Below are 22,909 nucleotides of genomic sequence, written 5' to 3' on the forward strand. Positions count from 1 at the left end.
TAAATTTAATGTATATTGTTTTTAAATTTGAGCAATTCACAATATTTAAAACCACAAATCGATGTACTTATAGTAAGTTAGATAAAAATATACATTAAAACAGTAATTAGATATGAAATTTTTTAGAAGATTTGAAAAATCAGAAAAATATGTCTATATTGTAGCAAAGGTTAGAATTTTTATTTCTGCTATTCCTTTTTCCAAATGCCGTATAACAAATGGCTACCCGCTGAGAAAGTTAAACTTATAGAGTTACTACAACTACAGAACAATAGAATAGATTGGGTCTCTATATCACAGTAGATATAAAGATCTCCACGACAATGCTATGATTTCTATAGGACTTATCTTAAAAATGAAAAATTACCTATTAGCTGTGGTGATAAATAACATTTGTGGACAGAAGAAGATATTGATATTCTGATTAGAGAAATAACATTAAGAAATAAGTTTGATTTTGAAGGAATATAGAAGGACTTTTTCCCATAACTTAGCCCAAGTCAGCTTAAGGGAAAATGGTACCACCTCTAACGACAAGGAAAACAGAAGATTAACTAGCTATCATTGATTTTTTAGTAAGTTTGTCAATAGTAGATATGAATTAACATTTAAAATATTTATATAATATAATAATAATTTATAAAATGATGATTAGATAAAGTCTTCAGAAAATCTGATACATTCCATAGCCATACCTGCCTCTTTTACGGATATATGTGGTATCACAGAATGCTCATAGCGTCTACCGAAGTGATACCCTGCTCTAGACGAAGCACATTGTACTTTCTGCAGCAGTCACGGAGAGCATCAAAATCCAGCCAACTAAGTGTTAAAAACCCTTTATAGCTTTAGTTTTAGCATGAGGTGACTGTTGCAGTTATCAAACATGATGGGTGTGTAACACCTTATTTTAAAAATTGATCAAAATAACGTGATCTAGTATGTTGAGGCTACTTATATTTACAGCCCAAATTAAACAGCTTGCCCTAAATTGGAGATACTTAATGTTGCTACAAATTCCAGCTCATTATGCTAGCGCAAAAAAAGTTTAGAATCGCCTGGTCCGCATTTCGCAACTAATTCCGTTGCCTGAAAGTACAGTTTCTGCTGAAATCATAATTTCAGTTGTCGGTATTTCAAGATTCAGAATGAGTGCTTTTGCCTTACTGGGAACGCCAAATTAAGAGACTTTCGTATCGTAAAATCAAAATTCGCATGGGCCTTGACGGTGGAACTTCCAGAAGCTGTCCGGTTGAATTTCGGTGCGATTGCTCCGAGCACCAAAAATTAGCGAAACGGGCCAAGTCCAAGCCATGCTAGAGGGAGTTCACACTCTCCATGCTCAGCTCCAAAGCTCACTGGCTGCTGGCGAGCTCCCCCATCGCCCGCTCCAGCGCGCGCTCCAGGTCGTCCCCTTCCCGGACCGGCCGCCCCAGAATGCCCTCGCAGAAGGCCCGTGTGCGGCGCTCCAGCTCCTCCTGCTGCCGCTGGAGGGACTCTCCGCGCTCCTGTTCCTGCCGGATCTGGTGAGCGATGCGCGCCCTGGCATCTGCCTAGGAGTCGATCACCGCGCGCAGATCCTCGTTTTGGGCGACCTTCGCCTGGACCTCCTCGCAGACAGCGATATGCTCCAGCTGGCAGCGCTGGATCTGCTCCAGGGCGTGCTGCGTGCCGTTTTCGAGCATGATGGTCCGCACCTTGTCGTATGCCGCAAGCTCATCCATCTGGCGCAGCTACGAGGCTGCATTAGTGCGTTCCCGCTCCACTGCGGTCTGGGTGTCCGTCACCTGCCGCGCTAGGACCTGCTGCCTGGCCACGAAGGCCGCGCGGCGTCGCTGGGCTGAGTGCAGGTCCTGGGCGATGCGGGAGGTCCGCTGTTGCAGCTCCTGGTTCTGGAGCAGTTCGTGCTCATGCTGCGTCTCGAACTCCGCGGACAGCTGCATGGTCTGCGCACTGGTCGCGGCGAGGGCCTCGATCTGGGTGTTCACGGTTTCCAGGATCGCTGAAGTGGCGCGGTACTCGGCACGCAGCGCCTCCAGCTCGGCGCACCCCTCCTCGTTTAGGGCCTCCAGACGGGCCTCGACGGCGGTCTCGAGAGCGAAGACCTCGCCCTGCTGGGCCTGGAGGAGGTGCATCTTCTCCTATACTTCGTATTCGCGCTGCTGATGGAGGATGGTCTGCCCCCGGAGCTGGCGCAGCGTGTCGCCCCGGGTCTGCTGCGGGCCGCCGCTGAGCCGCTGGATCTCTTGTCGCAGGTGCGCGTTCTAGCCAGCCGCCTGCTGGAGCGCACCTGCCGCGCTGCGGAGGAGGGCGTCTAGCTGCCGTGGGTCGTGCGGGGTGGGCTTGGTGCTAGCGGATAGGTTGCGCTTCATTCTGCGGTGCGGCGTATATTATATGCTAAGTGGTGTGATCGGCTGGAGGACCCTCGCATGCGTGGGCTGCCCCGCATACGCAGCCATTTAGCGTTTGAGCCTCTGGATATTTTACGACAAGCCGGCTGGGAATATGTACAGGCTACCGTATAGTATAGATATATTATGTGGCGCAGTTTTAGTTTATTTAATCCCGCAGTATATAATACTATACCGCACACAATATTCATTCTACATGCTGCAGATAGAATAGCCAAGTATGTCCCCTTTTTTACTAGAATGATTAGCATAATCTGCAATGATAAATAAATAATCGCTGAATATAAGATGCGCTATAAGTAGGCCAATCCGAACTTATGAATACGCCATAAGACCCTGGCTAGGGTTTGCCCCATAGGCGTATCAAACGAGGTAGTCGAAATCCAGAAGGTGCAGGAGTTTCATTCTATCTACGTGCACACATCGACTGCAGATGCCTGGTACTCCAGTTCTACCCATGCCACAGATGCGCCGGATGCTGCACAGCTACCTTCCTGGGATTGGGTCTCTGTTGCGTCGCCCACTACGGCCCGTAAGATAGACAAGTGCGACGTAAACCTCACTGGACAGCGATGTTATTCAGTGCCCTTCATTATAACTGTTTAACGGTCTGCCAGATGTGTTACTGCTGGTGATCCGATTGTGGGCTTGGTTTAACTATAAAATGCGTATTCACTATCTTCCAAAAATCTTCAAGTCTTATAGATTATCATAAGAATTTTTCCTTGCATTCTAGGATCTTACAATGGATGAGTATGAAGTGTTTCTCTTGAGACTAGAACGAGAGTTTAATAATCTATTTTACGTAAGTTTATGCGCAGCTTTTTCTACAGATATCAACTCTTTGTCTGATAATGGTTCGCACTAGTTTTATTGCAAAAATTGGTGAATTTGCTGTGTTTTAAGACGTTGAATCTTTACATTTTCAAGTTTATTCCGTATGGCCTGTTTCTCGATTTGAATTTCTTATATCGGAAATAGTACCAAGGGGTAGTCGCATGTGAATTTCGAAGTATCAATTTGGTGTATTTTTTAGATGTTGGCTATAAACTTTGACTCCTAGTTAAACGCATAATCTATTGCAGAGTTTTTCTTCATTTCTGCAGATAAATATATTCATATCTTCTATTAGCTGTGCAATATTTTTTCATTATTAAAATGGAAATATAATTTTGCATATTAATGTCTAGTATTGTCTACTACACAAACTAGAAACCTAACATGTTTTTCCAAAAGACGGCGGGTGGTCTTTCAGCATAAATGCCCAACGACAGCCAAGAGCATGCGCCCGCAAGCCAGTAAAATCCTGGCACTGACCATCATACTTCTTCAAACTGACGTCCCTGTCGTGCGAAGATTCCATCCAGATATTTCATCCAGTCTGATCCTGAAAATTGTCTAAATGCACACTGAAAGCGCCCTTAACCGCAAACAGGTCTCACTCCAGTAATGAAGCCTCCTCTTCATTGTCCGCACTGCGCCCGCTCTCGTCCGGGAACGCCTCGCGCTAAGTCTGCTCCGCGACGTCCCCGCGCGCAAGCTCCTCCGCCCGGCGGTACGGGCTGACGTCCTTCCACGCCACGTGCACGGCGTTCAGCTCGCTTACCACCTGCGCGAGGTAGTTCCCCGCAGTCAGTAACAGCACCAAATCGCGCGCTCGCGCCGCCGCCTGTAGCTGCACGACCACGCGTTGGTCCGTGAACTGCAGATGCTCGAACTGACGCCGCTGCAACAGCGTCTCCAAGTCCTTGCGGAGCTGCTGCGTGCGGATATCAAGAACTGAAAACTTGCCCTACACGGCAACCGCGACGGAGCACGGTAAGAAGGCAATGCGAGCTACCAGTTTCTACTGGATAAGAACGCCAGTTTCGATGCGGAAGAGGGCCTTGCGAACGGCCTGCTCGGTGCTCGCCAGCTGCCGGCGGTACTTCTGCAGTACCGCCTCAGAGGTTCTGATAAAGTAGTCCAGATCCTTGTGGAACACAATAAGCTGCTGTGTGCTGATGTCGTTAAAGCAGAAAACTGCTTTCTGCACTCTGTAGGCTTCCTTATGCGATTTGATGTGAGGCTGCAGCGCAGAAATCGCCGACGAGAGGTTTTTCTAGCTGCTGATAATAACTTAGAGCAGTGCGGAGTCCTGACGCGATTTCTGCAAGAACTGTAGCGTTTTGAGCATGTCAGCCTCGTAGTCCATTCTGATTTAAGAAATGAATAAAGCTAGGTTATCACATATTATACAATAATATATATTTACTTTTTAAGACACAAATAACCCAATACGATCTAATCTCGCACAAACCAGTTAATTTCACTAATTGACCAGACCCACCACTCTCCTCATGACCTCAACGTCCCTCAGAAGCCCCCTACTCGTCTTGTTCAGCTGGCTCGCGCTCTCCATATATTTCAGGCCCTCTCTGACCTTCCCGCCGCCGCAGAGGCTCGCAGCGTGCATAGCGTGTATTTTGCTCTGCAGCTCCCGCGAAAAAGTGCTCGATTTGCCCTGTTCGAGCTGAATTTCGTGCTTATTTTCGACGATTTTCATCATCTGCGACGTCAGAATCAGCGAGTCGTCGAATTGGCCCTTCCGGAGGTAAATTTGGGACATGAAAACCGTCGCGTCCATGAAAAGCGGCGCCTTTTGGATGATCTGCGCGCACAAATCGAGCGCGGACTCGAACTCCGGTGTCGGCCTGTTGGCGTAGTTCTTGGCCTGTTTGAGCATGATCTGGACCGGCTGCGACTTGATATCCGGAATTATCGGCCCTGTTTGGTCGTCAAAGTACATGTCGCGATTGTCGCGCGCCGGGACGGCGTACTTGCGCTTCGTGAAGGTCGCCGTGAGGCTTACGGTGTTCGAATTTCGCGGCTCTGGGAGCTGCTATATAGCAGCAGTTTTGGGGTCGAAATTCGATGTCAGAATGCGCTTCGCGTCGTCGATTTGGCGCTACTTCAGGAGGCGCATTTCGTTGCGCTCCTGCTGCCTACCGAGCATCTGCTTCTCCTCGGCCTCGTGCTATGCCTGGGCCTTGATGTCGTTCGATTCGCGCGCCAGCTGCTGGTTCTGCAGCTGCAGGCGCTGGAACGCGGCGTTCCTGACCGCGAGCTGCTCGCTCTGCGCGAGGTGCCGGACGATTTCGCCCCAGCTCCCGTCCGCGCCCTTCTGGATCTCGAGCCTCAGTTGCTGCTTCTTGGCCCTGCATACCGAGTTTTGGGGCGAAACGCGGTGCGCGAAGTCCAGCACGAGCTGGTGCGAGGGCGCGATCAGCGAGAGGTAGGAGTCCGTGAGCGTGATCTCGATGTCCGTCGGCGGCAGCTGTGGGGGCAGCGCGACTACTACGAAAATCGCGGTGCTGGATTCTGAGATTTCGTATGCCAGGGAAAGCATTTTTAAAATGTGGAAGGGATGAAATACGCGTACGAATGCATAATCTCCACCAATTAGTGCTGTAGCATATAGCAAACGATATTTGGACGCATTGCACAAAATGAGTGCCTAGAAAGTCTCCAAAAGGGTAAAGCCCCCGCTAACGAATCTCTTAAAATACGCCGGCGGCGGGAGTGCGCCATAGCATGTCTGCGGGCCTTGTACGCGGCACAGGCGGCCAATCCTAGCCTAAACCCGGTGCTGGCGGAGCAGTTCTCAGCGAAATTTGGAGGCGTTGAGGGCAGTGAGCTATATGGAAAATGCCGTGCGCTGAATTGATTGAGAATGCAGTCAATTTGGTAAGTGACGGCTCATTCGTTCTCTTCTAGTGTCATTATAATCCTTTTCTTTGATTTCTTGTTTAGCCTGATAGATTCAGAGGTCACCACCTCTCGCTTCAGCAGCATAAAGTTCCGCCGAAAGGATCTCCCGAACCCTGGCTGCTCGTACTTGGCCTGCACTTGCTCTTTGGTAATATTCGTGTTGGCTAAATAGTATTCGTGGAGCGAACGGTACGACGGCTCCTGGGGAAACCCCAGCAAGGGATTGCCCTCTCGCGCTCGTATTTGCTCTAAAGAGTGTTTGGCCTGAATTCTTTTCTGCCTGTCGAGTTCCACTTGTTGCTTACAGAAGTATTCTTAGTCTCTCTCCTTGAGGAAAGGGGACTGAAGGTAATATTAGTACTCCGTCCTGCACACTTGCCTAAAGTATACCGGGCGCTGAAGTGCGGGTAAATGCGGACTGGTGAAGGAGAACGGCATTGTCCCTGCTTTTGAGCCTGCTAGTTTAGCACTACAATAGATATAATATTAGTGTGGTGTCCTTTCCCTTAGGCGGATACAGTATAATAGAACCTATTGTTTACTATTTGCGTCACTGAGAGCTATGTAAAAACACGCAAAGACATGCGGTTCGGCTTAACCTACCCCTGCTGCCCATCAGTCCCGCAGCTACCATCATCCACCATTATGCATAGCTGGGAAATGCCACAGGCGCGGAACGCCAACTAAACAATAATGGCGTAGTAATCGAGCGAATACTTACAAACGGCTGCCGCGCCTGCAGTGTAGGAGCTCCCATTATTAGTCCCGGATGGCTTTGCCACATTTAACCATCTGAACGCCGGCGCAAATGTTGCTTGTAGTTCCCATACCCTGGGCGCAGCCATAGCGTGCGCATCGGGAGGTACCTCCGCGGGGCCCGCACTAGCGTGCTTTGCAAGCGTCCCGGACGTTACCAAAGTATAGGCATGCGCGTAGTTGCTCTCCGCTGCATCAGACGCTAGTTGCGGACTAAACTCTAAGAATGCCGAGCCTGGGCGTATTAAATATATTTTGCAGGTTCTCTGGTGGCGCGCCGCCCCACAACGACACATCAACGAATATGGAGTGCCGTGTTTATTATCAGCTTTGTACGCAGCCAGCTCACCAGCAGTCACGCCTACAAATAGTAGTTTATACCATACGCGACTTTGCCTTAATCGCATAATGCGAGCGTATACGCACACAAGGTCGCGATGAATGGATGCTGCACAGTTTCTATACACCGTGTTCAGCGCGTTTTGGAGGAAAACGGCTTCGAACCCCAATACTGCACAAAATCAACAAATCAGGGATGCCAGTAAATACCTATTCTTGACTACGCCATCACTCAACCGGCATCGCCCCCTAGTCGCACGCGTGTTTCCCACCGTCCTGCTAGCCGCCAGCCTCTTAACCCCCTTGCTGGTCGCCCCGCCAGCGCGCAACCTGCTCCCCGAACGCCCTGCTGCAGCTCCCAATCTGCGACACAATATCGACCAAACAGACCCCCTTCAGATTCTTCATTCCCTGCAGGAAAATCAAGTTTCCAGCCTCATGCAAAAAGGTTTCAAACGCGAAAATTGAGCTCTCGGGGTCGATTTTAATGCATTTGTCCAGTTTCATGCACTGGTTGCTGATCATCGCCTGCGCTTTGACGACCTCCGGGTGAATATTGGTCGTTTTCCCGGTCGTGATGTCCAAATAGCGCGTGAAGCGGCCGCAGGAGGTCAGAATCGGCGCGTAGCGCTCCGGGATCGGCCGCCGGCTCGCGATCTGCAGCACCCGCTCGCCCCAGTCGCTCAGCATCTGCTGCTGCTGCTGCGTGTTCTGGCGCTTGTGCTGCAGCGCCTCGCCCTTCTGGACAGCGCAAAACTCGCAGTTCAGCGCGCGCGCAATGGAGCCAATTTCGCCGCTTTCGAGCGCGGTCCAGCGGCCGAAATTCAGCAAATTCTCGCTAAATTGCAGCATTTCGATCTGCTCGATCTGCTCGATGTGGAGCGAAAAGATTTGCTACTCAAACTTGCTGCTGGCCAGTTTTTCGAGCGTAAGCACGCTGGCATTCGCTTGAAATTGGAATGGGGGTTCGATAACCGCGAAGGCGGTTATTTCGTCGATGGAGGGGGGCAGGGGGTAGATTTTTGACGGTTTGGGCTGGTGGTAGGTGGGGGTTGCCGTAAGCGGGGCCGCGAAGTGGTCAAAACTCGCCAATTTGAAGGACGTTGGGGCCTGGGCATTTTGAGCTGCATCCTACATATGCTAACCGATTTCTACGGCACCTTGCGACTCGGTTGCGGCGGTTTGGTCTTGTGGAATCTGCTTTTTCGCACCGGTTAGAGGCAGCTTCTAGCTCTGATAACTGCCCTTTACGTAGTCGCTGTAGCCGCCGTAGACGTTCTTACGCACGCTTTTGCGTATTTCGTGCAATTCCTTCCCGCATTAAGTTGATTACTGCTCGTAAATTGAGCGAACTCTCGGCCTGTACTGGCTGCTTTTGGCGACCTGGGCGTTGGCTTCTTTGCGGATTTTGATCTGTTTCTCCTCGCGCAGAAAGACGCTAATTTTCTCGAAATTGCTCATTTTGGACGCCCGGATCTCCAAATCGCTGTAGCAGGCGCGGATAAGGTCAAATTGCACCTGCTTGGTCGTCCCGCGCCTGAAAATTTTGCTGTGAAAGGTCTGCAGATTTTGAGAACTTTGGGACGTTTCAGCCTTGCACGCGCCCTGCTTTCCGCGGAAAAACACCTCCAGCAGGCCCTGAAACACCCTTAAAACGCTCTTGAACCGCACGGACTCGTACTTCACGTACTTTGCCAGGTTGCGCGGAATTATGTAATGTTACTTTCTTTATATAGTGATAAGCCCGGACATTATATATTAGAAACCGTGGATTATCGTGAGTAGTGTAGCTAGTCATCTGTGGAGAGTGTTAATCAATTTTCAAACAGACAATATATTGAAGCATAGAAATACTGATAAATAATAACTATATTAAGACATTTAGAAGGGGTGTATTTGATATACGCTAATTTGCCGAAACTATTTGATGTAATGTTAGAGTATGAGATTGCTCATAAAATCAAAATTATATATTGTTATTATATTAAATTTAAATATAAATTTCGATAGTAAATAGTATTGCTAATATATATTAAAGATATTTTGTTAGAATTACTATAAATTAAGATATCAATAAAATATAATCTGTTAAGTATTACTTTTAAAATTAATTAAATAATTTTTTTAAAGTGTTATTTTTACCTTATTTCTCTATGGTAAAAGTTTGTTTTTATTATTAGTTTCTATAGTATTTTTATCTAAAATTATCTTAATGGAATTACTAAGAAGTATATACTTAAAAAAATATATACTAGTTTCTAAAGTTTTCAAAATGACAAACGTCGAAGTTTTACCAGACCTCCCTCTAATGAGTGATACATAACCACAGGCAGCCCCTTAAATAATTATGCCAGCCTAGTTAATAGCTGTATAACCAGTTCAAGGGTAATAACCGCTCACCATCTATGATATTTATTGCAAGTGTGTTACACCCTAGTTTGACTCCTGCCACAAATGCGTAGGGTGCTGCACAGCATGCTTCCCAGGATGGGGATTATGCTGTTGTATTTGTTCATATGGTGCCGATAAGATAGATAAATGTGACGTATGTCTTTCTGGTATTGTTATGTGGCTTACAGCTCAATTTGTAGTAGGTTATGTAATGGCCTGTATTGTAGGTTGTAAAATGTGTTATGGAGGCTGATTAATATTTATTGTATATTTATTTAATATATATTCACTTCCTTGTAATTACTTATAAATCTAGTAGATTTAATTTGGATGACTATTTCCTTTAAGGTGACTTAAGAATAGTAGAACTAGAGGTATTTCGTCTAATACTGGATGTAGAATATAATTGTCGGATCGAACTTAGTTTTTATGCAGCTTTTTCTACAGATAATATCTCCTTATCTGATAATGCAGCAAACTATTTTAATTCCATTAATTCATGTACTTATTGTGTTTTCTGCCTCTTAATATATGTATCTTAACTTTTTTATCGTGATGTTTAGTGTTAAATTTAAACTTCTTATAAAGGAAAAACTACTTGAGGATAATTACAAGTATAATTCTTACTTTCTAAAGTATTTTCCAAAGTTCTTACTTTTTAAATACTTGCAATAAACTTTGTATCCATGTTAAATGCATAAGTCATAATTGCATTTTCATTCATTTGAGGTTTGCTATATATGTATATTAAATAAAAAGTATCTAATTTGTTTTTAGTTTTTAATGCAAAAACGCATTACTTAACTTATTATATAGGCTAAATATAATAAAATATAGAAACCAATATTCAAAAATATTAATAACGAAATAAATGCTTCACATTGTGCGTCCTAAGAACATGCGGCCGTATGCCTAACTGAATCTATCGCTAGTCATCATAGTTCTCTAAATCTTCCCCTTGTTCTTTAAATTAATGATTCCTTAAGTAGAGTTTACTTTGCTATTATCTGGCGTCAGTGGTTGTAAATGATCTAAATAACTATCTTTATCTTTACGTAAAATAGTTATTTTAGTATCACGTAAACTAGAGCGGGTACGATATCTACCAGGGTCTAATTTATCTGAGTTTTATAATTAAACTAATTCAGTTGAGGTAAGTCTATTATGTTTGTTTTAAGTAAATGATGGAATGGTTTTTTATAAAAATCTTTGGTTAGGCTCGTAGTAGTTAGGAGATATCGTATCTTGAATAAGAAAAGGTAAACGTGTTGAGGATAATGATTTTTCAACTATTCCAGGAGAAGGAATAAAAGATGACTTATTAAACATTTAATAGAAAATCATTAAATTATTGTATGCTGATATTTAATTATTTATTTTTAAGTTTTTTAGGCGTAAGACAAAGAAATGTATTTATTATGAAATTTGATAATTTAATCATTATTATTACCATATTAAATATTATATGTAATATAAATTATTTATTATTGAGAATATTAATTTTTTAAATATAATATATTATTATTATATTATATCTTATAAATTTTCATTCCAGAAATGACTTCTGATAAATTTTCTGAGCTTTTCTAACATCAGCAAGAAACTGTTGAATTTGCAATATCAAAATTTTAGACTAAGCACGGAATTCTTATAGCGCATGCCCCGGGCCTCGGAAAAACTCCAATTTCTTGCGTTATCATAAAAGAGCTAATGCTGCAGAAAAAAGTGCGATTCTCGCTCGTAGTGGCCCCAAAATCAGTCCTATTGCAGTGGAAGCAACATCTCCAGGAATGGGCTCAATCGAGCGTATGCTACTATCAGGGCGCGCAGCGCGCGGAAGCCTTTCGGCAGTTTCTGAAGGGCAGCTGCGGCATCTTCTTGACGACCTACCAGACGCTAATTAACGACATCGAAATCATCAATTCCGCGGTTCTGAAGCGCCGCGCGGCGTTGGAAGTGCGCGAAATGGTCCCAGAGGCTCGTTTCGGCAACGAAATTGTCGACGCAATCTACGCCGAAATCGGCTCTCAGTAGGCCGCTAAAGCTAGCTAGTAGCACTTTGAGCACCGCGATGGGACTGCGTTCGATTTGGCGATTTACGACGAAATCACAGAGCTCAAAAACAACAAATCCCAGCGCTTTTGCGCTCTGAAACCCCAGAAAATCCACTTCAAAATAGGCCTCACTGGAACGCCGGTCATGAACAACATGGCTGAGCTGTTCAATATTGTCGAGTTTCTGGAGCCAGGCTTTCTGGGCTGTAGGCGGCGTTTTCTGAAGACTTTCGGAGACAAAATCTCGTTGGCGAAGTTGCGGGATGCGTCTAGAGAGGAAAAGGCCGTCGGGCGCACTTTTGCGAAAAATTTGGTTAATGAGCTTAGTGATATCATGATCCGATTCACAAAGGATAAACTGCAAGCAATAAAAGCCAATAAAGCAGAAATTCAGGTGTGGATCGATTTTTCGCCTTTATAAAAATTGTGCTACGAACAGTATATTTCTAGCCCTCATTTTATCCACAGAAATATCGAAAAAGGCTCACTAAGTCATATGATTTCCTTAAGAAAAATTTGTGACCATTTGTATAAAGCACATGCAAATGATCTGCCTATTTAAAAGGAAGTTAGAGATTTTGTCATGTAAAATACACCTGAAAACATACGCAAATATATAGAATAGGAATCAGAAAATACTGAACCTACGTATAATGATTAAAACTAATTTATTGGCGATCCTTCTGAAGTAGATATAAATTCTTCTTTTTCAGCAAAATTTGATATTTTGTTGTAGTTTCTTCATTCGTTTTAAGAACGTAGTTTAAAAACGATAGTTTTCTCTGAGTCGCTTACAACTCTCAATATAATAAAAGAATTACTTCCAGATACTTTACCCCAGCCATTAGAGATTAATGGAAAAACCCTTACAACAGAAACTCGAACTAGAGTATGTGTTGCTTTTAATAAATCTAAATCCTTTTAAATTTTGTTAATAACGACACGTGCTGGAGGTGTGGGGCTTAATATTTAGGGTGCATCTAGAATAATACTATTCTCACCTAATTTTAACCCATAATTAGAAGAATAAGCTATTAGTAGAGCCTGGAGAATTGGCTAAAAATCGGATGTTTTCATATACAAATTTCTTATGCGAAACTCTATTGAGGAGGTTATGGTTGCCCGTTAGTTACACAAAATATAAATAGCAAATGCAGCAACACAGGACATTTTAGCATAGATTAAGGTATAATACGATGATATTTAGAAGCTTTTTGATGTTCGATACGACGGGGAACATTATAATAAAAAATTAATTACTAAAGTTGATGGAGTAGAAAAATTATTATCTTAAATGTTCAATTTTGATGAGTGGGAAGTTGGCAAGGACAAGGAGGAAATATAAATGCAAAAATCTATTTAAAAAGAAGGTAAATGTGATTTTGCTCTTTTTTACGACTAACAAGTAGAAGTAGTTTCAAGTGATGATGAATATTAAGACGATGTGGACTTAATTTAACAATTACGAGATGAATATTAAGAAGAAAACTATGTTAAAAGTGGACGTGTAAGAATAGTTACTAGCAAAAGCTCTCAAAGCGAATATGATTCTGCACATAGTAGCTAGTTCAGTGATGAGGGAAGTGGTACATTGATAAAATTTACCAATAATAATAATAAATCCATCTGTGATGACATAGACAAGGAAAACTCGTCATTAATTGTTATAGATGTCTGCGAGGACACTGTATCTATGCCAAAATAAACTGAAATTGAATATGTCGATATTTCAGATGACTCTAGTATAACAGCAATTGAGCGTTCAATGAAACAACCAGAATCTAGCTATGATGACATAAGGTGAATATTAATGTAATTCTTCATTTTAAAACAATTTTATTTTTCGCTTATAAATTTTGGTGATATAACAATATAATAACATTAATTATTTCCGCTTCCAAAACCTACAAAAATGCAACATGAACTCGCAGAGCTACTAATAACGACATAAATTAGGCGCATTCACGCCATCCAGCACATGCATTCAATTGCACGATAGCTCGCCGCTCCACCCCATGTATCGACGCACAAGTCGGCTCTGCAGACAACACAGACGGATATAATTCAAATCTCGAATTCCGAAGCCAACCGCCTAGAACTCGAAGTTAAACTGATATAAGCATCTCTCCAAAGCGAATTTGATCCGGACGAATTTCTGCCATTCGAGCTGAAAATGGAGCAGTTTTGCTCTGGGAACACGCTGCGGGACGTGTTTATGCTCGCCAATTTGTTACAGATGGAATTTCTTGATGTGTTTTAGAATCTGGCAAAGTACGTGAAGTACGAGTCCGTGCGGTTCAAGAGCGTTTTAAGGGTGTTTCAGGGCCTGCTGGAGGTGTTTTTCCGCGGAAAGCAGGGCGCGTGCAAGGCTGAAACGTCCCAAAGTTCTCAAAATCTGCAGACCTTTCACAGCAAAATTTTCAGGCGCGGGACGACCAAGCAGGTGCAATTTGACCTTATCCGCGCCTGCTACAGCGATTTGGAGATCCGGGCGTCCAAAATGAGCAATTTCGAGAAAATTAGCGTCTTTCTGCGCGAGGAGAAACAGATCAAAATCCGCAAAGAAGCCAACGCCCAGGTCGCCAAAAGCAGCCAGTACAGGCCGAGAGTTCGCTCAATTTACGAGCAGTAATCAACTTAATGCGGGAAGGAATTGCACGAAATACGCAAAAGCGTGCGTAAGAACGTCTACGGCGGCTACAGCGACTACGTAAAGGGCAGTTATCAGAGCTAGAAGCTGCCTCTAACCGGTGCGAAAAAGCAGATTCCACAAGACCAAACCGCCGCAACCGAGTCGCAAGGTGCCGTAGAAATCGGTTAGCATATGTAGGATGCAGCTCAAAATGCCCAGGCCCCAACGTCCTTCAAATTGGCGAGTTTTGACCACTTCGCGGCCCCGCTTACGGCAACCCCCACCTACCACCAGCCCAAACCGTCAAAAATCTACCCCCTGCCCCCCTCCATCGACGAAATAACCGCCTTCGCGGTTATCGAACCCCCATTCCAATTTCAAGCGAATGCCAGCGTGCTTACGCTCGAAAAACTGGCCAGCAGCAAGTTTGAGTAGCAAATCTTTTCGCTCCACATCGAGCAGATCGAGCAGATCGAAATGCTGCAATTTAGCGAGAATTTGCTGAATTTCGGCCGCTGGACCGCGCTCGAAAGCGGCGAAATTGGCTCCATTGCGCGCGCGCTGAACTGCGAGTTTTGCGCTGTCCAGAAGGGCGAGGCGCTGCAGCACAAGCGCCAGAACACGCAGCAGCAGCAGCAGATGCTGAGCGACTGGGGCGAGCGGGTGCTGCAGATCGCGAGCCGGCGGCCGATCCCGGAGCGCTACGCGCCGATTCTGACCTCCTGCGGCCGCTTCACGCGCTATTTGGACATCACGACCGGGAAAACGACCAATATTCACCCGGAGGTCGTCAAAGCGCAGGCGATGATCAGCAACCAGTGCATGAAACTGGACAAATGCATTAAAATCGACCCCGAGAGCTCAATTTTCGCGTTTGAAACCTTTTTGCATGAGGCTGGAAACTTGATTTTCCTGCAGGGAATGAAGAATCTGAAGGGGGTCTGTTTGGTCGATATTGTGTCGCAGATTGGGAGCTGCAGCAGGGCGTTCGGGGAGCAGGTTGCGCGCTGGCGGGGCGACCAGCAAGGGGGTTAAGAGGCTGGCGGCTAGCAGGACGGTGGGAAACACGCGTGCGACTAGGGGGCGATGCCGGTTGAGTGATGGCGTAGTCAAGAATAGGTATTTACTGGCATCCCTGATTTGTTGATTTTGTGCAGTATTGGGGTTCGAAGCCGTTTTCCTCCAAAACGCGCTGAACACGGTGTATAGAAACTGTGCAGCATCCATTCATCGCGACCTTGTGTGCGTATACGCTCGCATTATGCGATTAAGGCAAAGTCGCGTATGGTATAAACTACTATTTGTAGGCGTGACTGCTGGTGAGCTGGCTGCGTACAAAGCTGATAATAAACACGGCACTCCATATTCGTTGATGTGTCGTTGTGGGGCGGCGCGCCACCAGAGAACCTGCAAAATATATTTAATACGCCCAGGCTCGGCATTCTTAGAGTTTAGTCCGCAACTAGCGTCTGATGCAGCGGAGAGCAACTACGCGCATGCCTATACTTTGGTAACGTCCGGGACGCTTGCAAAGCACGCTAGTGCGGGCCCCGCGGAGGTACCTCCCGATGCGCACGCTATGGCTGCGCCCAGGGTATGGGAACTACAAGCAACATTTGCGCCGGCGTTCAGATGGTTAAATGTGGCAAAGCCATCCGGGACTAATAATGGGAGCTCCTACACTGCAGGCGCGGCAGCCGTTTGTAAGTATTCGCTCGATTACTACGCCATTATTGTTTAGTTGGCGTTCCGCGCCTGTGGCATTTCCCAGCTATGCATAATGGTGGATGATGGTAGCTGCGGGACTGATGGGCAGCAGGGGTAGGGTTAAGCCGAACCGCATGTCTTTGCGTGTTTTTACATAGCTCTCAGTGACGCAAATAGTAAACAATAGGTTCTATTATACTGTATCCGCCTAAGGGAAAGGACACCACACTAATATTATATCTATTGTAGTGCTAAACTAGCAGGCTCAAAAGCAGGGACAATGCCGTTCTCCTTCACCAGTCCGCATTTACCCGCACTTCAGCGCCCGGTATACTTTAGGCAAGTGTGCAGGACGGAGTACTAATATTACCTTCAGTCCCCTTTCCTCAAGGAGAGAGACTAAGAATACTTCTGTAAGCAACAAGTGGAACTCGACAGGCAGAAAAGAATTCAGGCCAAACACTCTTTAGAGCAAATACGAGCGCGAGAGGGCAATCCCTTGCTGGGGTTTCCCCAGGAGCCGTCGTACCGTTCGCTCCACGAATACTATTTAGCCAACACGAATATTACCAAAGAGCAAGTGCAGGCCAAGTACGAGCAGCCAGGGTTCGGGAGATCCTTTCGGCGGAACTTTATGCTGCTGAAGCGAGAGGTGGTGACATCTGAATCTATCAGGCTAAACAAGAAATCAAAGAAAAGGATTATAATGACACTAGAAGAGAACGAATGAGCCGTCACTTACCAAATTGACTGCATTCTCAATCAATTCAGCGCACGGCATTTTCCATATAGCTCACTGCCCTCAACGCCTCCAAATTTCGCTGAGAACTGCTCCGCCAGCACCGGGTTTAGGCTAGGATTGGCCGCCTGTGCCGCGTACAAGGCCCGCAGACATGCTATGGCGCACTCCCGCCGCCGGCGTATTTTAAGAGATTCGTTAGCGGGGGCTTTACCCTTTTGGAGACTTTCTAGGCACTCATTTTGTGCAATGCGTCCAAATATCGTTTGCTATATGCTACAGCACTAATTGGTGGAGATTATGCATTCGTACGCGTATTTCATCCCTTCCACATTTTAAAAATGCTTTCCCTGGCATACGAAATCTCAGAATCCAGCACCGCGATTTTCGTAGTAGTCGCGCTGCCCCCACAGCTGCCGCCGACGGACATCGAGATCACGCTCACGGACTCCTACCTCTCGCTGATCGCGCCCTCGCACCAGCTCGTGCTGGACTTCGCGCACCGCGTTTCGCCCCAAAACTCGGTATGCAGGGCCAAGAAGCAGCAACTGAGGCTCGAGATCCAGAAGGGCGCGGACGGGAGCTGGGGCGAAATCGTCCGGCACCTCGCGCAGAGCGAGCAGCTCGCGGTCAGGAACGCCGCGTTCCAGCGCCTGCAGCTGCAGAACCAGCAGCTGGCGCGCGAATCGAACGACATCAAGGCCCAGGCATAGCACGAGGCCGAGGAGAAGCAGATGCTCGGTAGGCAGCAGGAGCGCAACGAAATGCGCCTCCTGAAGTAGCGCCAAATCGACGACGCGAAGCGCATTCTGACATCGAATTTCGACCCCAAAACTGCTGCTATATAGCAGCTCCCAGAGCCGCGAAATTCGAACACCGTAAGCCTCACGGCGACCTTCACGAAGCGCAAGTACGCCGTCCCGGCGCGCGACAATCGCGACATGTACTTTGACGACCAAACAGGGCCGATAATTCCGGATATCAAGTCGCAGCCGGTCCAGATCATGCTCAAACAGGCCAAGAACTACGCCAACAGGCCGACACCGGAGTTCGAGTCCGCGCTCGATTTGTGCGCGCAGATCATCCAAAAGGCGCCGCTTTTCATGGACGCGACGGTTTTCATGTCCCAAATTTACCTCCGGAAGGGCCAATTCGACGACTCGCTGATTCTGACGTCGCAGATGATGAAAATCGTCGAAAATAAGCACGAAATTCAGCTCGAACAGGGCAAATCGAGCACTTTTTCGCGGGAGCTGCAGAGCAAAATACACGCTATGCACGCTGCGAGCCTCTGCGGCGGCGGGAAGGTCAGAGAGGGCCTGAAATATATGGAGAGCGCGAGCCAGCTGAACAAGACGAGTAGGGGGCTTCTGAGGGACGTTGAGGTCATGAGGAGAGTGGTGGGTCTGGTCAATTAGTGAAATTAACTGGTTTGTGCGAGATTAGATCGTATTGGGTTATTTGTGTCTTAAAAAGTAAATATTATTATTGTATAATATGTGATAACCTAGCTTTATTCATTTCTTAAATCAGAATGGACTACGAGGCTGACATGCTCAAAACGCTACAGTTCTTGCAGAAATCGCGTCAGGACTCCGCACTGCTCTAAGTTATTATCAGCAGCTAGAAAAACCTCTCGTCGGCGATTTCTGCGCTGCAGCCTCACATCAAATCGCATAAGGAAGCCTACAGAGTGCAGAAAGCAGTTTTCTGCTTTAACGACATCAGCACACAGCAGCTTATTGTGTTCCACAAGGATCTGGACTACTTTATCAGAACCTCTGAGGCGGTACTGCAGAAGTACCGCCGGCAGCTGGCGAGCACCGAGCAGGCCGTTCGCAAGGCCCTCTTCCGCATCGAAACTGGCGTTCTTATCCAGTAGAAACTGGTAGCTCGCATTGCCTTCTTACCGTGCTCCGTCGCGGTTGCCGTGTAGGGCAAGTTTTCAGTTCTTGATATCCGCACGCAGCAGCTCCGCAAGGACTTGGAGACGCTGTTGCAGCGGCGTCAGTTCGAGCATCTGCAGTTCACGGACCAACGCGTGGTCGTGCAGCTACAGGCGGCGGCGCGAGCGCGCGATTTGGTGCTGTTACTGACTGCGGGGAACTACCTCGCGCAGGTGGTAAGCGAGCTGAACGCCGTGCACGTGGCGTGGAAGGACGTCAGCCCGTACCGCCGGGCGGAGGAGCTTGCGCGCGGGGACGTCGCGGAGCAGACTTAGCGCGAGGCGTTCCCGGACGAGAGCGGGCGCAGTGCGGACAATGAAGAGGAGGCTTCATTACTGGAGTGAGACCTGTTTGCGGTTAAGGGCGCTTTCAGTGTGCATTTAGACAATTTTCAGGATCAGACTGGATGAAATATCTGGATGGAATCTTCGCACGACAGGGACGTCAGTTTGAAGAAGTATGATGGTCAGTGCCAGGATTTTACTGGCTTGCGGGCGCATGCTCTTGGCTGTCGTTGGGCATTTATGCTGAAAGACCACCCGCCGTCTTTTGGAAAAACATGTTAGGTTTCTAGTTTGTGTAGTAGACAATACTAGACATTAATATGCAAAATTATATTTCCATTTTAATAATGAAAAAATATTGCACAGCTAATAGAAGATATGAATATATTTATCTGCAGAAATGAAGAAAAACTCTGCAATAGATTATGCGTTTAACTAGGAGTCAAAGTTTATAGCCAACATCTAAAAAATACACCAAATTGATACTTCGAAATTCACATGCGACTACCCCTTGGTACTATTTCCGATATAAGAAATTCAAATCGAGAAACAGGCCATACGGAATAAACTTGAAAATGTAAAGATTCAACGTCTTAAAACACAGCAAATTCACCAATTTTTGCAATAAAACTAGTGCGAACCATTATCAGACAAAGAGTTGATATCTGTAGAAAAAGCTGCGCATAAACTTACGTAAAATAGACTATTAAACTCTCATTCTAGTCTCAAGAGAAACACTTCATACTCATCCATTGTAAGATCCTAGAATGCAAGGAAAAATTCTTATGATAATCTATAAGACTTGAAGATTTTTGGAAGATAGTGAATACGCATTTTATAGTTAAACCAAGCCCACAATCGGATCACCAGCAGTAACACATCTGGCAGACCGTTAAACAGTTATAATGAAGGGCACTGAATAACATCGCTGTCCAGTGAGGTTTACGTCGCACTTGTCTATCTTACGGGCCGTAGTGGGCGACGCAACAGAGACCCAATCCCAGGAAGGTAGCTGTGCAGCATCCGGCGCATCTGTGGCATGGGTAGAACTGGAGTACCAGGCATCTGCAGTCGATGTGTGCACGTAGATAGAATGAAACTCCTGCACCTTCTGGATTTCGACTACCTCGTTTGATACGCCTATGGGGCAAACCCTAGCCAGGGTCTTATGGCGTATTCATAAGTTCGGATTGGCCTACTTATAGCGCATCTTATATTCAGCGATTATTTATTTATCATTGCAGATTATGCTAATCATTCTAGTAAAAAAGGGGACATACTTGGCTATTCTATCTGCAGCATGTAGAATGAATATTGTGTGCGGTATAGTATTATATACTGCGGGATTAAATAAACTAAAACTGCGCCACATAATATATCTATACTATACGGTAGCCTGTACATATTCCCAGCCGGCTTGTCGTAAAATATCCAGAGGCTCAAACGCTAAATGGCTGCGTATGCGGGGCAGCCCACGCATGCGAGGGTCCTCCAGCCGATCACACCACTTAGCATATAATATACGCCGCACCGCAGAATGAAGCGCAACCTATCCGCTAGCACCAAGCCCACCCCGCACGACCCACGGCAGCTAGACGCCCTCCTCCGCAGCGCGGCAGGTGCGCTCCAGCAGGCGGCTGGCTAGAACGCGCACCTGCGACAAGAGATCCAGCGGCTCAGCGGCGGCCCGCAGCAGACCCGGGGCGACACGCTGCGCCAGCTCCGGGGGCAGACCATCCTCCATCAGCAGCGCGAATACGAAGTATAGGAGAAGATGCACCTCCTCCAGGCCCAGCAGGGCGAGGTCTTCGCTCTCGAGACCGCCGTCGAGGCCCGTCTGGAGGCCCTAAACGAGGAGGGGTGCGCCGAGCTGGAGGCGCTGCGTGCCGAGTACCGCGCCACTTCAGCGATCCTGGAAACCGTGAACACCCAGATCGAGGCCCTCGCCGCGACCAGTGCGCAGACCATGCAGCTGTCCGCGGAGTTCGAGACGCAGCATGAGCACGAACTGCTCCAGAACCAGGAGCTGCAACAGCGGACCTCCCGCATCGCCCAGGACCTGCACTCAGCCCAGCGACGCCGCGCGGCCTTCGTGGCCAGGCAGCAGGTCCTAGCGCAGCAGGTGACGGACACCCAGACCGCAGTGGAGAAGGAACGCACTAATGCAGCCTCGTAGCTGCGCCAGATGGATGAGCTTGCGGCATACGACAAGGTGCGGACCATCATGCTCGAAAACGGCACGCAGCACGCCCTGGAGCAGATCCAGCGCTGCAGCTGGAGCATATCGCTGTCTGCGAGGAGGTCCAGGCGAAGGTCGCCCAAAACGAGGATCTGCGCGCGGTGATCGACTCCTAGGCAGATGCCAGGGCGCGCATCGCTCACCAGATCCGGCAGGAACAGGAGCGCGGAGAGTCCCTCCAGCGGCAGCAGGAGGAGCTGGAGCGCCGCACACGGGCCTTCTGCGAGGGCATTCTGGGGCGGCCGGTCCGGGAAGGGGACGACCTGGAGCGCGCGCTGGAGCAGGCGATGGGGGAGCTCGCCAGCAGCCAGTGAGCTTTGGAGCTGAGCATGGAGAGTGTGAACTCCCTCTAGCATGGCTTGGACTTGGCCCGTTTCGCTCATTTTTGGTGCTCGGAGCAATCGCACCGAAATTCAACCGGACAGCTTCTGGAAGTTCCACCGTCAAGGCCCATGCGAATTTTGATTTTACGATACGAAAGTCTCTTAATTTGGCGTTCCCAGTAAGGCAAAAGCACTCATTCTGAATCTTGAAATACCGACAACTGAAATTACGATTTCAGCAGAAACTGTACTTTCAGGCAACGGAATTAGTTGCGAAATGCGGACCAGGCGATTCTAAACTTTTTTTGCGCTAGCATAACGAGCTGGAATTTGTAGCAACATTAAGTATCTCCAATTTAGGGCAAGCTGTTTAATGTTGATTTGTTAAATCTTCAGCAATATTCTTATAAACAATTAAAATTAATTAGAGGAAAATGATTGAATATTGTTACCTATTTAAAATATATGAGATTATAATTATAATAAATAATAGTTCATTCGAGTAATTATAGTTTTTTAAATGTATGAATGGTAAAATATACTTAATTTTCGTATATTATTATGGTCACTAGATAACTTCGTATTCAAAACCTTATTCAACAAAATCAAACACTTTTCTTAGTAATAAAGCTAATATTACCTCCTCGCAACTCACTCCCTCAGGTTACATTTTTAGGTCCATTTTGATTGATAAAAACTACATTTAAGATTCTAAATTTGTACAATAGCCTAACAAAATGGTAAGCAGTTTATATCTTTTTATAACTTCTAAAACGTCCAATTATGGAAAATCATGATCCAAAAAAGGTTTATAAGCAAAACTTTAACTAGCAATAAGGCTTAGAAGTTATTTTAAGGGAGGTGATGGAGTAAAATTTATATCATCAAAACGATTAGTAAATACCACGTCTGTAACATACATTTTATGTTTAATGCATTTTTAGACTGTTTTTTCTAATTTTTAAGATCTGTCAAATTTAGCATTATTTCCTCGAATTTATAGCGTTGATGCTAAATTTTCTATACCTCTTGAAATTAAAAGATTAATTTGAGACAAAGGCAAATAATTATCTTTTACCTCAAGAATAACAAATTTTATTTTATTTTCGAGGTATAAGTCATAAATAGCACATAGAGGTTAAATAAATGGATTAGGTGATAAATTGTAAAGGATCTACGTGAGTGATGGTATATTTTTAATTGGTAAGGCAGTATCAATGATGTTCATTTTATCATATTCTAAATATAATATTAAACAGATATTATTAGATAAAAGGAAGAAAAAATATATATAATATATCATAATGAAAAACTATTATAAACAATTAATCGCCTAAA

General features: G+C 46.1%; 19 protein-coding genes and 2 pseudogenes across 19 annotated transcripts; 9 read left to right on the plus strand and 12 right to left on the minus strand. All coding sequences in view use genetic code 6, as the record gives it.

The window, feature by feature from the left end:
* Window positions 1–204: 204 nt before the first annotated feature.
* On the plus strand, window positions 205–600 carry SS50377_22613 (Myb-like DNA-binding domain-containing protein; the record flags this gene model as incomplete). Its single annotated transcript, XM_067906501.1, has 1 exon — window positions 205–600. One exon carries the CDS (start codon window positions 205–207, stop codon window positions 598–600), a length of 396 nt encoding a protein of 131 aa, XP_067765769.1.
* A 122-nt stretch (window positions 601–722) lies between these two features.
* On the minus strand, window positions 723–1,028 carry SS50377_22614 (uncharacterized protein; the record flags this gene model as incomplete). Its single annotated transcript, XM_067906502.1, has 1 exon — window positions 723–1,028. One exon carries the CDS (start codon window positions 1,026–1,028, stop codon window positions 723–725), a length of 306 nt encoding a protein of 101 aa, XP_067765770.1.
* A 327-nt stretch (window positions 1,029–1,355) lies between these two features.
* SS50377_22615 (uncharacterized protein) lies at window positions 1,356–2,459 on the minus strand (the record flags this gene model as incomplete). The annotated part of the gene is made up of 1 exon (XM_067906503.1): window positions 1,356–2,459. One exon carries the CDS (start codon window positions 2,457–2,459, stop codon window positions 1,356–1,358), a length of 1,104 nt encoding a protein of 367 aa, XP_067765771.1.
* A 353-nt stretch (window positions 2,460–2,812) lies between these two features.
* SS50377_22616 (uncharacterized protein) lies at window positions 2,813–3,004 on the minus strand (the record flags this gene model as incomplete). The annotated part of the gene is made up of 1 exon (XM_067906504.1): window positions 2,813–3,004. One exon carries the CDS (start codon window positions 3,002–3,004, stop codon window positions 2,813–2,815), a length of 192 nt encoding a protein of 63 aa, XP_067765772.1.
* Window positions 3,005–3,083: 79 nt separating this feature from the next.
* On the minus strand, window positions 3,084–3,509 carry SS50377_22617 (uncharacterized protein; the record flags this gene model as incomplete). Its single annotated transcript, XM_067906505.1, has 1 exon — window positions 3,084–3,509. The coding sequence occupies one exon, from the start codon at window positions 3,507–3,509 to the stop codon at window positions 3,084–3,086; it is 426 nt and encodes a 141-aa protein (XP_067765773.1).
* Window positions 3,510–3,849: 340 nt separating this feature from the next.
* Window positions 3,850–4,605, minus strand: SS50377_22618 (uncharacterized protein; the record flags this gene model as incomplete). The annotated part of the gene is made up of 1 exon (XM_067906506.1): window positions 3,850–4,605. The coding sequence occupies one exon, from the start codon at window positions 4,603–4,605 to the stop codon at window positions 3,850–3,852; it is 756 nt and encodes a 251-aa protein (XP_067765774.1).
* Window positions 4,606–4,719: 114 nt separating this feature from the next.
* Window positions 4,720–5,799, minus strand: SS50377_22619 (uncharacterized protein; the record flags this gene model as incomplete). Its single annotated transcript, XM_067906507.1, has 1 exon — window positions 4,720–5,799. One exon carries the CDS (start codon window positions 5,797–5,799, stop codon window positions 4,720–4,722), a length of 1,080 nt encoding a protein of 359 aa, XP_067765775.1.
* Window positions 5,800–6,149: 350 nt separating this feature from the next.
* SS50377_22620 (Hypothetical protein) lies at window positions 6,150–7,358 on the minus strand (annotated as a pseudogene).
* A 126-nt stretch (window positions 7,359–7,484) lies between these two features.
* On the minus strand, window positions 7,485–8,954 carry SS50377_22621 (Hypothetical protein; annotated as a pseudogene).
* Window positions 8,955–9,528: 574 nt separating this feature from the next.
* SS50377_22622 (Cysteine-rich membrane protein 2) lies at window positions 9,529–9,900 on the plus strand (the record flags this gene model as incomplete). Its single annotated transcript, XM_067906508.1, has 1 exon — window positions 9,529–9,900. The coding sequence occupies one exon, from the start codon at window positions 9,529–9,531 to the stop codon at window positions 9,898–9,900; it is 372 nt and encodes a 123-aa protein (XP_067765776.1).
* Window positions 9,901–9,933: 33 nt separating this feature from the next.
* Window positions 9,934–10,371, minus strand: SS50377_22623 (uncharacterized protein; the record flags this gene model as incomplete). Its single annotated transcript, XM_067906509.1, has 1 exon — window positions 9,934–10,371. The coding sequence occupies one exon, from the start codon at window positions 10,369–10,371 to the stop codon at window positions 9,934–9,936; it is 438 nt and encodes a 145-aa protein (XP_067765777.1).
* A 152-nt stretch (window positions 10,372–10,523) lies between these two features.
* SS50377_22624 (uncharacterized protein) lies at window positions 10,524–10,991 on the minus strand (the record flags this gene model as incomplete). The annotated part of the gene is made up of 1 exon (XM_067906510.1): window positions 10,524–10,991. The coding sequence occupies one exon, from the start codon at window positions 10,989–10,991 to the stop codon at window positions 10,524–10,526; it is 468 nt and encodes a 155-aa protein (XP_067765778.1).
* Window positions 10,992–11,204: 213 nt separating this feature from the next.
* SS50377_22625 (DNA repair and recombination protein Rhp26p) lies at window positions 11,205–13,505 on the plus strand (the record flags this gene model as incomplete). Its single annotated transcript, XM_067906511.1, has 1 exon — window positions 11,205–13,505. One exon carries the CDS (start codon window positions 11,205–11,207, stop codon window positions 13,503–13,505), a length of 2,301 nt encoding a protein of 766 aa, XP_067765779.1.
* Window positions 13,506–13,613: 108 nt separating this feature from the next.
* Window positions 13,614–15,434, plus strand: SS50377_22626 (uncharacterized protein; the record flags this gene model as incomplete). The annotated part of the gene is made up of 1 exon (XM_067906512.1): window positions 13,614–15,434. The coding sequence occupies one exon, from the start codon at window positions 13,614–13,616 to the stop codon at window positions 15,432–15,434; it is 1,821 nt and encodes a 606-aa protein (XP_067765780.1).
* Window positions 15,435–15,594: 160 nt separating this feature from the next.
* SS50377_22627 (uncharacterized protein) lies at window positions 15,595–16,770 on the plus strand (the record flags this gene model as incomplete). The annotated part of the gene is made up of 1 exon (XM_067906513.1): window positions 15,595–16,770. One exon carries the CDS (start codon window positions 15,595–15,597, stop codon window positions 16,768–16,770), a length of 1,176 nt encoding a protein of 391 aa, XP_067765781.1.
* Window positions 16,771–17,120: 350 nt separating this feature from the next.
* On the plus strand, window positions 17,121–18,200 carry SS50377_22628 (uncharacterized protein; the record flags this gene model as incomplete). Its single annotated transcript, XM_067906514.1, has 1 exon — window positions 17,121–18,200. One exon carries the CDS (start codon window positions 17,121–17,123, stop codon window positions 18,198–18,200), a length of 1,080 nt encoding a protein of 359 aa, XP_067765782.1.
* A 113-nt stretch (window positions 18,201–18,313) lies between these two features.
* Window positions 18,314–19,069, plus strand: SS50377_22629 (uncharacterized protein; the record flags this gene model as incomplete). Its single annotated transcript, XM_067906515.1, has 1 exon — window positions 18,314–19,069. The coding sequence occupies one exon, from the start codon at window positions 18,314–18,316 to the stop codon at window positions 19,067–19,069; it is 756 nt and encodes a 251-aa protein (XP_067765783.1).
* A 340-nt stretch (window positions 19,070–19,409) lies between these two features.
* SS50377_22630 (uncharacterized protein) lies at window positions 19,410–19,835 on the plus strand (the record flags this gene model as incomplete). Its single annotated transcript, XM_067906516.1, has 1 exon — window positions 19,410–19,835. The coding sequence occupies one exon, from the start codon at window positions 19,410–19,412 to the stop codon at window positions 19,833–19,835; it is 426 nt and encodes a 141-aa protein (XP_067765784.1).
* A 37-nt stretch (window positions 19,836–19,872) lies between these two features.
* Window positions 19,873–20,190, minus strand: SS50377_22631 (Cysteine-rich protein; the record flags this gene model as incomplete). Its single annotated transcript, XM_067906517.1, has 1 exon — window positions 19,873–20,190. One exon carries the CDS (start codon window positions 20,188–20,190, stop codon window positions 19,873–19,875), a length of 318 nt encoding a protein of 105 aa, XP_067765785.1.
* Window positions 20,191–20,309: 119 nt separating this feature from the next.
* Window positions 20,310–21,353, plus strand: SS50377_22632 (uncharacterized protein; the record flags this gene model as incomplete). The annotated part of the gene is made up of 1 exon (XM_067906518.1): window positions 20,310–21,353. One exon carries the CDS (start codon window positions 20,310–20,312, stop codon window positions 21,351–21,353), a length of 1,044 nt encoding a protein of 347 aa, XP_067765786.1.
* Window positions 21,354–22,136: 783 nt separating this feature from the next.
* Window positions 22,137–22,799, minus strand: SS50377_22633 (uncharacterized protein; the record flags this gene model as incomplete). Its single annotated transcript, XM_067906519.1, has 1 exon — window positions 22,137–22,799. One exon carries the CDS (start codon window positions 22,797–22,799, stop codon window positions 22,137–22,139), a length of 663 nt encoding a protein of 220 aa, XP_067765787.1.
* Window positions 22,800–22,909: the final 110 nt, after the last annotated feature.

This window comes from Spironucleus salmonicida, chromosome 3 (assembly GCF_000497125.1).
Source record: "Spironucleus salmonicida strain ATCC 50377 chromosome 3, whole genome shotgun sequence".
Lineage (NCBI taxonomy): Eukaryota > Fornicata > Diplomonadida > Hexamitidae > Spironucleus > Spironucleus salmonicida.